The sequence below is a fragment of the Bison bison genome, unplaced genomic scaffold (genome assembly GCF_000754665.1).
Source record: "Bison bison bison isolate TAMUID 2011002044 unplaced genomic scaffold, Bison_UMD1.0 scf7180017864291, whole genome shotgun sequence".
Taxonomy (NCBI): Eukaryota; Metazoa; Chordata; class Mammalia; order Artiodactyla; family Bovidae; genus Bison; species Bison bison.
In genome coordinates this window covers 527053-540037 of record NW_011494863.1, presented here as the reverse complement: position 1 = coordinate 540037, position 12985 = coordinate 527053, and the positions used below count along the sequence as shown (strand labels likewise).

Below are 12985 nucleotides of genomic sequence, written 5' to 3'. Positions count from 1 at the left end.
TATATATATATATAAAACTAGATATGGTCAAATCACACTGGCTACTGATGGCCAAAGTCAGGATCAGGGAAAAACAAGACAAAAGATGAAAACAGGTACAAGAAATATGGGAATAAAGACATTTATCAATGTATGAGACTTCTCTACAACGTATGAGAGTTTTCTAAAGTAGAACAGTGGTGTCAGATTTGGGGGCTGGTCAGAACAAGAACCTTAGGTGAAAACCAGTACTTTGGTACTGGTGCCTGTCTACTCTGGATTCTCTTGACTTTCACCACAATAGGATAATCTGACTGGTCTAAGGTAGTGGTTTCCAAACCTTACTGCTCCCAGGAACCACCTGAGACGGTCAAAAAAAAAAAATAAGTTTATCAGGTCCCACCCTAAACTCTTCTGAATCAGAATTTTTGGGGTCAGACACTGAAAAAAGTTCCCAAGGTTATTTCAATTGAGCAGTTAAACCTGGTAGTAATCAACATCCAAATAAAACAGAAGTGGTGGCACATAAATCCATGTATTTCATATATAAGGGACCAGGTGAAAAACACATTTCAGGGACAAGTACAATTATATTATTTGACGGTTATCACGGGCTACAATAAAAAAGAATGTTTATACACAAAACTAACTTGTCTGTTGAATTCCTCTTCATTTTCCATCCACATGTACTCTGCAAATGGATTGTCATCTTCATGAGAATGACCGTTAATTATCACATCTTCATTGATGATGCTTGGGCTAGTACTGCTGCGACTTGGATCTTTCATGGTTGGCGTCAGATGTAGTTTTTAACCTTAAAACAACAATACAGTTAATTTAGCCAGTTATTCTTTCAGTTCTTAGTGAGCATCTATTATTACCAGCCATCATGGTTAGGTATGAGATGCATATTAATACATTAATGCACATGATAAACCAAGCATTTGGAAAGCTTCATTTTTCTCCTAAACGATTTTAATGTCTAAGGAATAACTGAGAATAGCCTAGATTCTAGTAACAGTAAACAAAGGCAAACAATTATTTAAATTGAATCCCCAAACCATCTAATTTGTTAAAAATAGAATATTCTATGTTTCATAAAACAACCATGGTTTGGAAAATTGATATTAAAAAACCTAGGGACTGGAAGTGAAAACTAACAAACTTTTAATATATTGCAAGCTAAAAGTTTGAAGCATTAAAGTTCCAGAGTCTACAGTATTCTGTCTGTGTGTGTACACCCAGTCGAAAAGTTGTGTCCGATTCTTTGTGACCCCATGGACTGTAGCCCACCAGGCTCCTCTGTCTATGGAATTTCCCAGGAAAGTATAGTGGAAAGGGTTGCTATTTCCTACTCCAAGGGATCTTCCCAGCCCAGAGACTGACCCCATGTCTCTTGCGTCTCCGACAGTGCAGGCAGATTCTCTGTCTGCACAACCTGGGACGCCCCTACAGTAAGTCTACCAGTTCATTAACTCCGAAATTGCTAAAAAATGTGTTTACGTAAAGCAAGAGAGACTTGTATGTAAATCCAAACGTTAGTGTGATTTATGCCAAAGGAAGGCAACAGCATACCTAATATGAAGATGAGAGTTTTAAAAATGTCTTCTTACTCCAAAGTTGTCATAATCAAACTAAACAGAAAACCCCAAATATACTAGAAATAGTTTTCCTTCTTTGGGTAAGGTTCAGGGACAGACTTGCTCGATGTATGTTGCCTGGCCCTTTAAACTCATTTTATGAACTTAATTTTAACTTAATTTTATGAACTTAACAGGACATAAGTACTAAAAAACAGCTTTTCATATAATATGAATGTAAGTCTCTAAGCAGTGGGGGTGGGTGGGCCCAATCCTGATGCACATATGCATTTCCCCCAATACTGAATACTAATGACAATAGTGTCATGGCACTAACATTTTTCATTGTTAGGAAGTCCTGAATTAAGAATTACTGAGAAGGCTTCCCTGGTGGCTCAGTGGTTAAGAATCTGCCTGCCAATGCAGGAGACACAGGTTTGATCCCTGATCTGGGAAGATCCTGCATGTAGCAGAGCAATTAAGCCTATGCGCCACAACTACTGAGCACGTGCTCTGTAACAAGAGAAACCACAGCAATGAGAAGCTGGCACACTGCAACTAGAGAGCAGCCCCTGCCTGGCGCAACTAGAGAAGAGCCTGCCAGCAATGAAGACCCAGCACAGTCAAATATAAATCAATAAGTAAAATTAAAAAAAGAATTACTGAGAATTCTGCCTTCCTTAGTGTTGTATGTGTATGAAAGAAAAGGCAGAGACAGACTGAGATTTATGTGGTAGGGTGTGGGCTAGAGGGCTTCCCAGGTGGCTCAGCGGTAACCACTCCACCGGGCAATGCGGGAGCTGCGGGTTTGAATTCTGAGTTGAGAAGATCCCCTGGAAGAGGAAATGGCAACCCACTCCAGTATTCTTGCCAGAGTTATTCCAGGAACAGAGGAGCCTGGCAGTCTACAGTCCATGAGGTCACAGGGTCGGAACACTACTGAACAGACACACAGTGTGGGGTAGAAAGAAAACATGACTGGGATTAGGAAACTGAAGCACTGTGAAAAGACACAACAGAAAACAGATGATAGATATCCTTGATATTTTTATTTATCATTAATCTTGGGTTAAATAAACCCTCTTATTTTGATAACAAGTTCTGACTAAACAGCAATCAGTTCCTCTAAAGTAAATTACTTATATATCAGGCTACCAAATATTTATACGCTCATTTTTAAACAAACTACACTTTAGAGTAGACTCAAATATTATGAAAAGAAGGAGGTCAATTCTGCTTTGCAACTTCATGGAACTTTGTTTACACTGCACACAAACCGATCATTAAACGATGTTCAAACACATCTCAATTTACAACAGCTTTTCATTATATTCCCAACATGTATCCTATCCCAGCTCATACCCATTACATCCTACCTTTCAGAAGACCACAGTATTAATAAATGACATATTTTTAGTTAAAAATAGTACATAAAAATCATGTTTAGCAGATTACAGGACATTCAATATTCAAGTAGAACTGAACAGTTAAGTAGCAATTATATGTGAGACCTGTACTAGAAATACCACTAACTTGTTTTTGAATATGATTCAAGTGACTATAATAGTGTGTGTGTGTGTATATATATATATAAATAAAAATTTGTTTAAAGAAAAAAGTGTTTTCCATACATTTCATGAGCATAAGTTTATGTAAACAATGAAAATCTGCATCAGCAAATTCTATAGTCTGGGAATCTCAAGGAACCCCTCCCTCCTTGTTTGATGCCAACCAGTAACAAAATATAAATAGTGCTTAGCAAAAAGGGCCCAAGCCCTGCATCTGACATGTCTCTAGGTCAGCTTTTTGCCCATTATCATCTCATCAAACAACCTGTGGCTTTGGTACAGATCCCACTGAAAGTATATTAAGGACAGTAAATAAAATTTCATTGTCAAGCAATATTTGGGAAACAAATCCTAACTGGAACCAGTAAAATCAACTGGAGCCCAGGCACTAATCTTGCATCTTAAGATAGCTGAGGAAGAAACAACTGCTGACCAGATTTCTGCTATAGCCAGTCAAGTGAAAAGCCAGAGGGGTGAGGATCATTTACTTTCAGAACATTGACAGACCTACAATTACTGAGTGTAAGGTGTTTTAATACAAGGTATTGTTACCAGATTTTAAATTTTCTTCTATCACCTGTTGATTCTTCTTAGACCAAACACTTTATATTATGTCTTATGTATGTTTTGGGGCTTCCCTGGTGGCTCAGATGGTAAAGAATCCACCTGCAATGCAGGAGTCCTGGGTTTGATCCCTGGTCGGGAAGATCTCCTGGAGAAGGGAATGCCTACCCATTCCAATACTCTTGCCTGGAGAATTCCAAGGACAGAGGAGCTTGGTGGCCTACAGTCCATGGGGTTGCAAAGAGTTGGACATGACTGAATGATTAACACACACGTGTTTTGCTGTCTTAAAAAAATTGAGTATATAGTTCAAATACCGTAAAATTTATTATTTTAAATTGGCATTTGTCAAAAACAGTTAAAGGCAAATATAGTAGCCAGTGCCAGCAAAGAATAACAGTTGGGGCAAAAAGGAAAGGAAGAAAGGCTGGTGAAGGAGATGCTTTGGGAATAAAGGCTTTGAAAAGCTCCTACATATTCTGGGAAACCTAAGAGGCCACAGGCATGCCCAGTGCTGGCAGCACACTCAGAAAAGACCTGACAAGATTATTCAAGCTTCAGGCTCTGCACATAAAAAGGTTAAGAAAGAGCTGTAAAGTGCTCAAGTGTTAAAGGTGTGCCTCAGCATACAGCAGCAGGTTTGACTGGGGAAAGAATCAGTAAACTTGGTAAATCAATGAAGATTATTTAGCCTGAAAAACATAAAAAATAATGGAAGATTTAAAAATGAACAGACCTCAGAGATCAGTAGGATACCATTACATGTACCAATATATGCATAATGGGAGACCCAGAAGAAGAGAAAGAGTGAAGACTAATTGGCCCCTAACTCCTCCAACTTGATGAAACCTATCAAGCAGCTCAAGGAATTCCCAAGTAGAATAAACCCAAAGCAATCCACATGGACACATTGTAATCAAGTTATTGAAAGTCAAAGACCAAAAAAGCATCTTCAAAACAACAAGATTAATAGATGATTTCACATCAGAAACTAGAAGCCAGAAAACAGGACAATACATATGAAAGGATAAAAGGGGCGGGGAGGGAAACTAAGACATTCCCAGATAAGTAAAAAAGTGAGAGTTCATTACCAATATACCTGTCTTATAAGGAGAGCTAACTGACTCCTTCACATTGAAATAAAAAGAATACCAGCATTAACTTGAATTCACTGGAAGAAATAAACAATGATAATTATACAGTAAATACAAAAGTCACTAATAGATTTCTTGCTTTATAACTCCTCTTTTTCTCTACAGCAAACTAAAGAAGCATTAGTCCACATGAGTTACAAACTAAGGTGTTATTTGTCATGTCCAGGGTAACCACTAGGAAAAACCACCAAAAAAAATATATAGTGTAAGGTGTACTGCTGAGATGTATCATCATCTTATTCAGAGGCAGTCCAAAAGCAGCAGCTTCAAGTCAGTGAGCTCAAATCTATATATATTAGTCTCTTGTGGCTTAGAACAAAACCAACAAAAACTTAAACAGGAACTCCTGAAAACAAAACAGAAGCACCTAATTTGCTTCAGTGATGTTTGAGGACACAATGTATGTAATGACTTGACAAATACAGTTTAAAAAAAAAAAATCTGAGAAGTAAACCATAACAATCTGTTGCTGTCTTGTCTTCGTTCATGATTTAATGGAAACCACTTAAAAATGGGCAGAAACGAACAGAGAAAACCCATAATCCCCTTGCCCCAATTTTTAATGTTCATACTTGCTTCAAAGAACATCTATGGCTTCAAAAAACATGTTTTTATTATTTAAAATCCTAAAATTATCACAAAATGTAATTCAAAATTTTTAATCTTTAGCCTTAATCTCATAAAAGGATTTCTAAAACAACACAGTAATACTAATTCAGAACAAACAATATTAAATTACTAATACTAAAAATCTAGTAGTTGTAAGAATACATCTAATAAGATTTTCCTAAACAAAAATCACAAAATGGTAAAACAACAATGTATCAAAGTAATCATTTGAAAAATTCTGGATAATTTGTCTTTGCATATAGTTAGGAAATTTTGTTGGAAAAGGAAGCATTAAAGTAAAAAAAACTGTTTATGTACAAAGTAGGCCCTACTTAAACAGGTCTTAAGGAAGTTTTTTCCTTTCCATCTTCAATCTTACCCAGAGGTAGTCAATTTTAACAGCTTAGTATATGTCCTTTCATATTTTTTTGCTTATAGAGACACACATAAAGAATTTATGTATTTTAATAGAATCATGCTAAACTAAATATATCACATGAAAGATCCTTACTAGTCAATGTACACAAGTATACTTAATTTTTTAAATGGATACAGCAGCAATTATTCAACCATTTTTTCTCTGATGCAATTTACATTTCCAGTTTTTTCAATACAAATAATCCTGCTTTGATCACCCTTGTACACACATCCTTTTCTAGTTGTGTTTTCTGTAGGATACATTCTGATAAGTGAGAATAACTGGGTCAAAGGCCATGTGCATTTGTAGCTTTAAAAGACAGATTATATGCCAAAAATATTATGGTAATGTACATTCCTATAATAAGCTGGGTGCTCCCATTTCTCTGCATCCTCAACGGCTCTCTATATAATCAACATAGCATTTTACTTTTGCAAACAGGTGGGCATAAAAGAATCTCACTGTTTTCCTCTACAGCTGCCAGGATATGTTCATCTTGTTTAGGAAGTCTTTCCCTATCTTGAGGTTTTATTTCCTTTATTTTCTCTCAGTATTTTTATAGTTTCTTTTTTATAGTGAAACCTTAAAAAAAAAACAAACACCAAAACCCAACTATTCCTATTATTTTTTTAAATATATTTTTGCATATTTATTTAGCTTACTGGGCATTCCTTAGTCGTGGCACATGGGATCTTTAGTTGCAGCATGTGGAACCTATTTCCCTGACCAGGGATTGAACCCAGGCTCCATGTACTGGGAGCATGGAGTCTTAGACACTGGACCACCAGGAAGTCCTCTAAATCTTTAACTCATGTGAGCACTACTTTGAGTATGATGTAAAAGATCTATATTCATCATTATTGAAATGAAAGCTTGTTCCTCAGGTTTATCATGATCAAACTCCTACTATACTGTTTCCTTGCTCTGTGATGGTATATTGTATACTGTTTTATCCCCAACTTTTATTGTTTAAGAATTTTAAACTTACAAAAAAGTCATAATAAAATAATGGTATCATGAACACTTGTACCTTTCATCTAGATTCATCAACTATTAGCTTTTTGCCACAGTTGTTTTCTCTATACAATTTTTTTTGGCTTAACCATCTGCTATGTTGCAGGCCTTTCATCATGACCTTTCATCTTCAAATATTTCAGCACAGTATCATACTGTTTTGAATAGAGCAGCCTTTCAGTAAGTTTGAATATCTAGTATCACAAATCCCTTAGCAACTTTCTTGGGGAAGAGGGGAATCTTGCACTTTCATCTTTGTATCAATTTTAAAGTTGTCAATAACAGTCTGATGGGAATTTTACTAAAAATTTGCAGTTTAATCAGGATCATGTTTTTATGTTAAGCCCTCTGGCCAGGAAGATGGCATATCCATTTACTTGAAACTATTTTAATTCCTTAAAGCATAAATGAATCAGAACTTTTTACCAATAGTGGTAGACTATTTATAGTCTTCTCACTAAAAGTGTTAGATAACATATTCCTAAACAAACACTCAAAAGTGCTGAAAAGTAAGTAAAGTGGGAATTCAAAGAACAAAGTGGAACTTTAAACACTGAGGCTGCCTCTGCACTGAGGGCTTCTTTCTGTCCATTAGGCTTCTTTGAATCGACCTTGGATGCTTCAAGGGGCAAAAGGCATATAGGAAAGATGGAACAGGAGATCCTCCCGCTCTAAGCTGGGACCCCAAAGGGCTATATACTCAGGTTAAGGTTGAACCAAAAACGACTCCCACTCCCCACCAAGCTAATCAAAAGGGAATGGTGGAAGGGAACTCAGATACCGTGACTATGGCTGGACCTCTTATGGATAGGAGGAATAAATTCTCATCACCTGGGAAGTCCAGAACATCCCAAGTCATGAACTGAGTATAAAGTGGCCCTTGACTGGTGCCAGAGCCTGGCAAAAGCAAATGTAAACTTCCTTGAGAGGAAGGCATCTTCATTCGAGGCCTTCGGTGAAGTCACTCAGTCGTGTCCGACTCTTTGCGACCCAATGGACTGTAGCCTACCAGGCTCCTCTGTCCATGGGATTTTCCAGGCAATAGTACTGGAGTGGATTGCCATTTCCTTCTCCAGGGGATCTTCCCAACCCAGGACTTGAACCCAGGTCTTCCACATTGTAGACAGATGTTTTACCATCTGAGCCACCAGGGAAGTCCAAGAACCTCAAAAAATTAATCTTTAAGGCCAATGAAGAGTTCAAAAGGAAAGATAACCAAATTCAAAAGGCAAAAAAAAAAAAAAAAAAAAAAAAAAAAAAAAAAAAGATACAACAAGCAAGAAGCAGTGCAATTTACAGAAAGCATAATCAAAACTCATGTAGCATGTTGCCACTCATGTGGCAAAATGATCATTACCTATCAAGCTTGAAAATATATTCAGAAAACAAAAACAAAAACAAACAAAAAAAAGAAAACAGCTAAATATAAAAAGTGCACACAATAGATTTGGAAAACAGCCAAATGATGATATATAAAAACCACAACATAAACAAAAATATAATGGGTTTGGCAGCAGACTAGATCTATACAATAGAACTGAAGATAAAAGAAAGTATCCAGAAAACAGCAAAAAGATAAAAAATACAAGAGGGTTCAAACAATATAGATGGCAGAGTGACAAGTATCAAGTTCCAAAAGAAAATAACTGCAAACCCAGACTGTGAGAACGCTACATGAAATATAGTTTTCAAAAAAATGAACTAGGAATTTTTCCATCCTTATATTCAGGAATCATTTCAATAACAAGAATTATGGGATCCCCAAAGACAAATGAATCTAAAATTATAAGGGCTTGGTATTATTAACAACCTTTAATTTTCTCGTTTTGATAGGTCTATTCAGGTTTTCTGCATGTATGGACGTGAGAGTTGGACATAAAGAAGGCTAACGCTGAAGAACTGATGATTTCAATCTGTGGTGTTGCAGGAGACTCTTGCAAGTCCCTTGGTTCAAGCCATTCAATCCTAAATGGAATAAACCCTGAATATTCATTGGAAGGACCGAAGCTGAAGTTTCAATACTTTGGCCATCTGATGCGAAGAGCTGACTCATTGGAAAAGACCCTCATGCTGGGAAAGACTGAAGGCAAAAGGAGAAGAGGGTAACAGAGGATGAGATGGTGAGATAGCATCAATGACTCAATGGACATGGATTTCAGCAAACTCCAGAAGAGAATGAAGGACATGGAAGCCTAGAGTGCTGCAGTCCATGGGGTCGCAAAAAGCTAGACATGACTTAGCAACTGAATAACAAACCTCTCTGGTTAACCACAGTAATTTTTATTTCACTAAAATCTCATTTCTCCAGAATTTCAATTTTGTTACAACAGAAACGAATTTCTCCTATTTCATAGCTCATTTGACTATATCCCTCTTTTCCTTGATAAGGCTGACACGGGATTTATCATAAGGAAAAAAAACTCCAGCTTTACAATTTGCAGAACACAGTGAGTGTGAGGGGGGTGTGTGTGTGTTCACAATTTGCAAATGCATAGAATCTCTGGAAAGGTAGAAAAGAAACAGAGGCAAATAATATCTGATAAGGGAATTTTATTTGGAATAAAGACCTATTACAACTCAACAATAAAAGACCAACCAACCAATTTAAAAATGGGCAAAACATCTGCAAAGTTCTCCAAAGGCCAAAAAACACATGAAAAGATGCTCAACATCCTTAACTATGTGGAAAATGCAAATCAAAACCATGAGATAATACTTTATATTAGTGAAAATATGGAAAAATTGGAACCCTCATTCGCTGCCAATGGGAAATTTAAAATGGAAAACAGTCTGGTAGCTCCCCAAAAGATTAAACACGGAATTACCATATAACCCAGCAATTCCACTCCTGGGTATATTCCCAAGAGAAATGAAAATATGTATCTACATAAAAACTTACACAGGCAAAATGTTCATAGCAGTAGAGATACAACCCAAAGGTCCACCAGCTGATAGATGGATGAATACTGAAAACATCATGCTAAATCAAAGAAGTCAGTCACAAAGGAACACATATTGTATGACAGATCATGGGCATAAGATTTCTTTTTGAGGTAATGAAAATGTCCTCATTTGATGGAAGTACAACTCTGGTAATATACTAAAGACTACTATGTACTTTAAATGGGTGAACTGCATGGTATGTGAACTATAGCTCAGTAAGAGCTGCTAAAAAAGAAAGAAATTTCACCAGATTTTGGTTAGGTTAAGAGCAGTTTTTTTCCTGATATCTGGCACTTTAAATCTACAAACTCTTTTCCTCAGCTATTTTTTGCCATTTATTGGTTTCCAGCAGTGTCCATACATTTATAGTCGCTACAAAATTTTAAAATATGAAAATAAATCTTTTAAGTTTTAGAAAGTTTCCCCCTTTTTCATCTCTTAAGAATTGTCATTAACCACTTCATGATGTATGTAAATAAAATCATTATACTATATACCTTAAACTTATACAGTGCTATATTTCAATTATATCTCAATAAAACTGGAATAAAAAATAAAAACATTAACTCTTAAAAAAATTCTCATTAAAATTCAAACAGAATTCTCTCTCTGCTTCTTTCATTAAACTGACTCCACAAGGAATTTCCTGGTGGTCCAATGGTTACAACTCTGGGCTTCCACTGCCAGGAATTAGGGATCGATCCCTGGTGGCAGAACTAAGATCCCACAAGCCGAGTGGTGCCACCAGAACCCCCACAAAAAATCAAAAGAAACTGACTCCACAGACTTACCACCTTTTCTTATTCCACTGGACTCTACTTTGAACTACTGTAGGCCCTTTAAAGTTATTTGTTGTTTAAACACACATATATTGTATACATATGTATTTTAGTTAGTGAGAGAAAATATAGAAATTTCTGCAACAGCTTCTATATTTAATTCAGAAGTCTGAGCAGGACGGAATTTTTTGTTTAATGTTTGGCAGTATAAAATAATGATTAAAAGCATGGGTTCTGGAACCAGGCTGCCTTTCTAGATATGTGACAGTGGGCAGGTTATTTAATCTGTTTCAGGTTCCCTATCTGTAAAATTGATAATAATAAGAGTACCTAGGCAAACAACCTAGCAGATAACAGTATTACTAAACATGTAGAACAATTAAGATTGCTAGGGCAAGCTATAAGATAAAAACAACAGGTCCAACCACTTGTAGGAGTGAAACAATGTCACAGAAAAATCCCAAAGACTATAACCCTGATCTCAATTATAGTGTAACTACGTTATGAGGTAAGAAAAAGGATGGTACAACACGGCTGAAAAAAGCTTGAAGTGCATCAGAAATACCATCCTTATTTATAAAAACTGATACATAAAAGAAGCAGAGTCAGTTCAAATAAATTCACACTATCCAACTTGGAAGCCACCAGATACTTGTTGCTATTTAAATTTAAATTATTTTAAGGCAAAAGAAGAGGGTGGCAGAGGATGAGATGGTTGGATGGCATCACAGATTCAATGGACATGAACCTGGGCAAACTCCAGAAGATGGTAAAGGACAGGGAGGTCAGGGGTGCTGCAGTCAGTCCATGGGATCAAAGAGTCAGACACAACTTAGTGACTGAACAATTTTAATTCCATACAATCAAAATTTTAGTTCTTCGGTTGCACTTGCTACATTGCAAGTGCTCAACAGACATGTGCTCAGTAGCTATCTTACTGGACAGCACCACTATGAACAATGAGGAAATTAAGAAAAAAGACTGAGTTACTGATAGTGAATCTCAGGCTGTATCATACGTGAAATCTTAATGTATCTGTGCAACAGGGTGATCCAGATCACCAAGACAACTTGGATAACTTTCATTTTGGATTGGGTTCAAATCCCAGATATGCCATTAACCACCAGAGGACTCTGAATATGTTACTAAATCACAGGCAGCATGCTACAGAGGTTAAGAGCACATAATCTCCGCTTGGATTTGAATTCCAGCTCTTATTAGTTGTGTAACATTGGGCAAGTTACTCCACATCTCTCTTTCATTTATAATCTTCATTTTACAGTAGTACTTGCTGCCTAAAGACACTGAAGAGTAAATACTTGTAAAAGTACTTTGAACAATGCCTTCCATTACTAAGGGCTATAGAAGTGTGTGCCTAATAAAAGAATCTCTCAAGTTTCTACTGCTTTCAAAACGGGCAGGACAAGCTTCTCTTCCTGCTTATTTCACAAGTTAAAATAAATATGAAAATCACCTTCCAACCCATAAAGAAACAGACAAGCAGGCTACACTTTTGGGAGAGTTACCTTTTTTTTTTTGGTCAAAGACACCTACTTGTTAGAAAAAATGAAGTTCTGAACAAGTTCACAATTAACAAGTGGTATAAACAGCGTAATTTGCTCAAAATATCCTCTCACAGACCGGAACAGAAACACAAAACAGCAAACACTAGGAATCTTATTAAAACCCTTAGAGAATTTATTTGCATACATAACCTGCAGCCCATGAAATTTCAAAGGCTATTTAAAGAAAACTCAAACTAACACCTGACCAACTGCTAAAACGCAAACTGTGAAAAATCATACCACCAGGTTAATTAGACAAGATTAGCCAGCACATGCAAAATGGGAATTTGTCTTCTGCTGAAATGTCAAAAGCTGTCAGCTGTTAGACCTTCTCCCACGGCACACTGGATGCCAAATTCTTTCTAGAGTTTGTGGTTTCTGTGAGATGATGGCGTTGCAAAATCAGGGAAAATAAGACAACAAAAGAAGCAGTAAAGGTCCCTTTTTGCAGTTACAGAAAATATCAATGCTGGCTGCTTCAACAAATGTTTTGAAACAAGTAACTTGAACACAAGCTATATATTTTTGATGGTGCGAGAGAATAAGCATAGCACAGAGAAACTAAAAAGTGCAAGAACCAAAACTGAAAAACGTGAATTGGCTAAGCCCTTAAAAGTTCAACTAGTTCAAAACAGTCCTGGAGCAGGAGTTGCCAGTACTCCAAAGGACCTCCTAACCCGAGCACGGAATACAATGTAACTAAAATTAAGGGGTAGGGGATGTCGAAGAAACCGGAGAAAACAGATCAGAAAGGTACAGGCTCGCGGACGGTTACAAAACGCTCTACTAGTACGCAAGGCAACCCGCCAGTC

At 36.7% G+C, this 12985-nt stretch overlaps 1 protein-coding gene across 1 annotated transcript in view; it reads right to left on the bottom strand.

Moving 5' to 3' along the window:
- Window positions 1-12985, bottom strand: part of PAIP2 (poly(A) binding protein interacting protein 2) — a 17765-nt gene that overhangs the window by 4005 nt on the left and 775 nt on the right. Inside the window, exon 2 of the mRNA XM_010850321.1 lies at window positions 630-793. Coding sequence (XP_010848623.1) covers window positions 630-767 — 138 coding nt within the window. The 5' untranslated portion in view covers window positions 768-793. The remainder of the gene's footprint in view (window positions 1-629; window positions 794-12985) is intronic.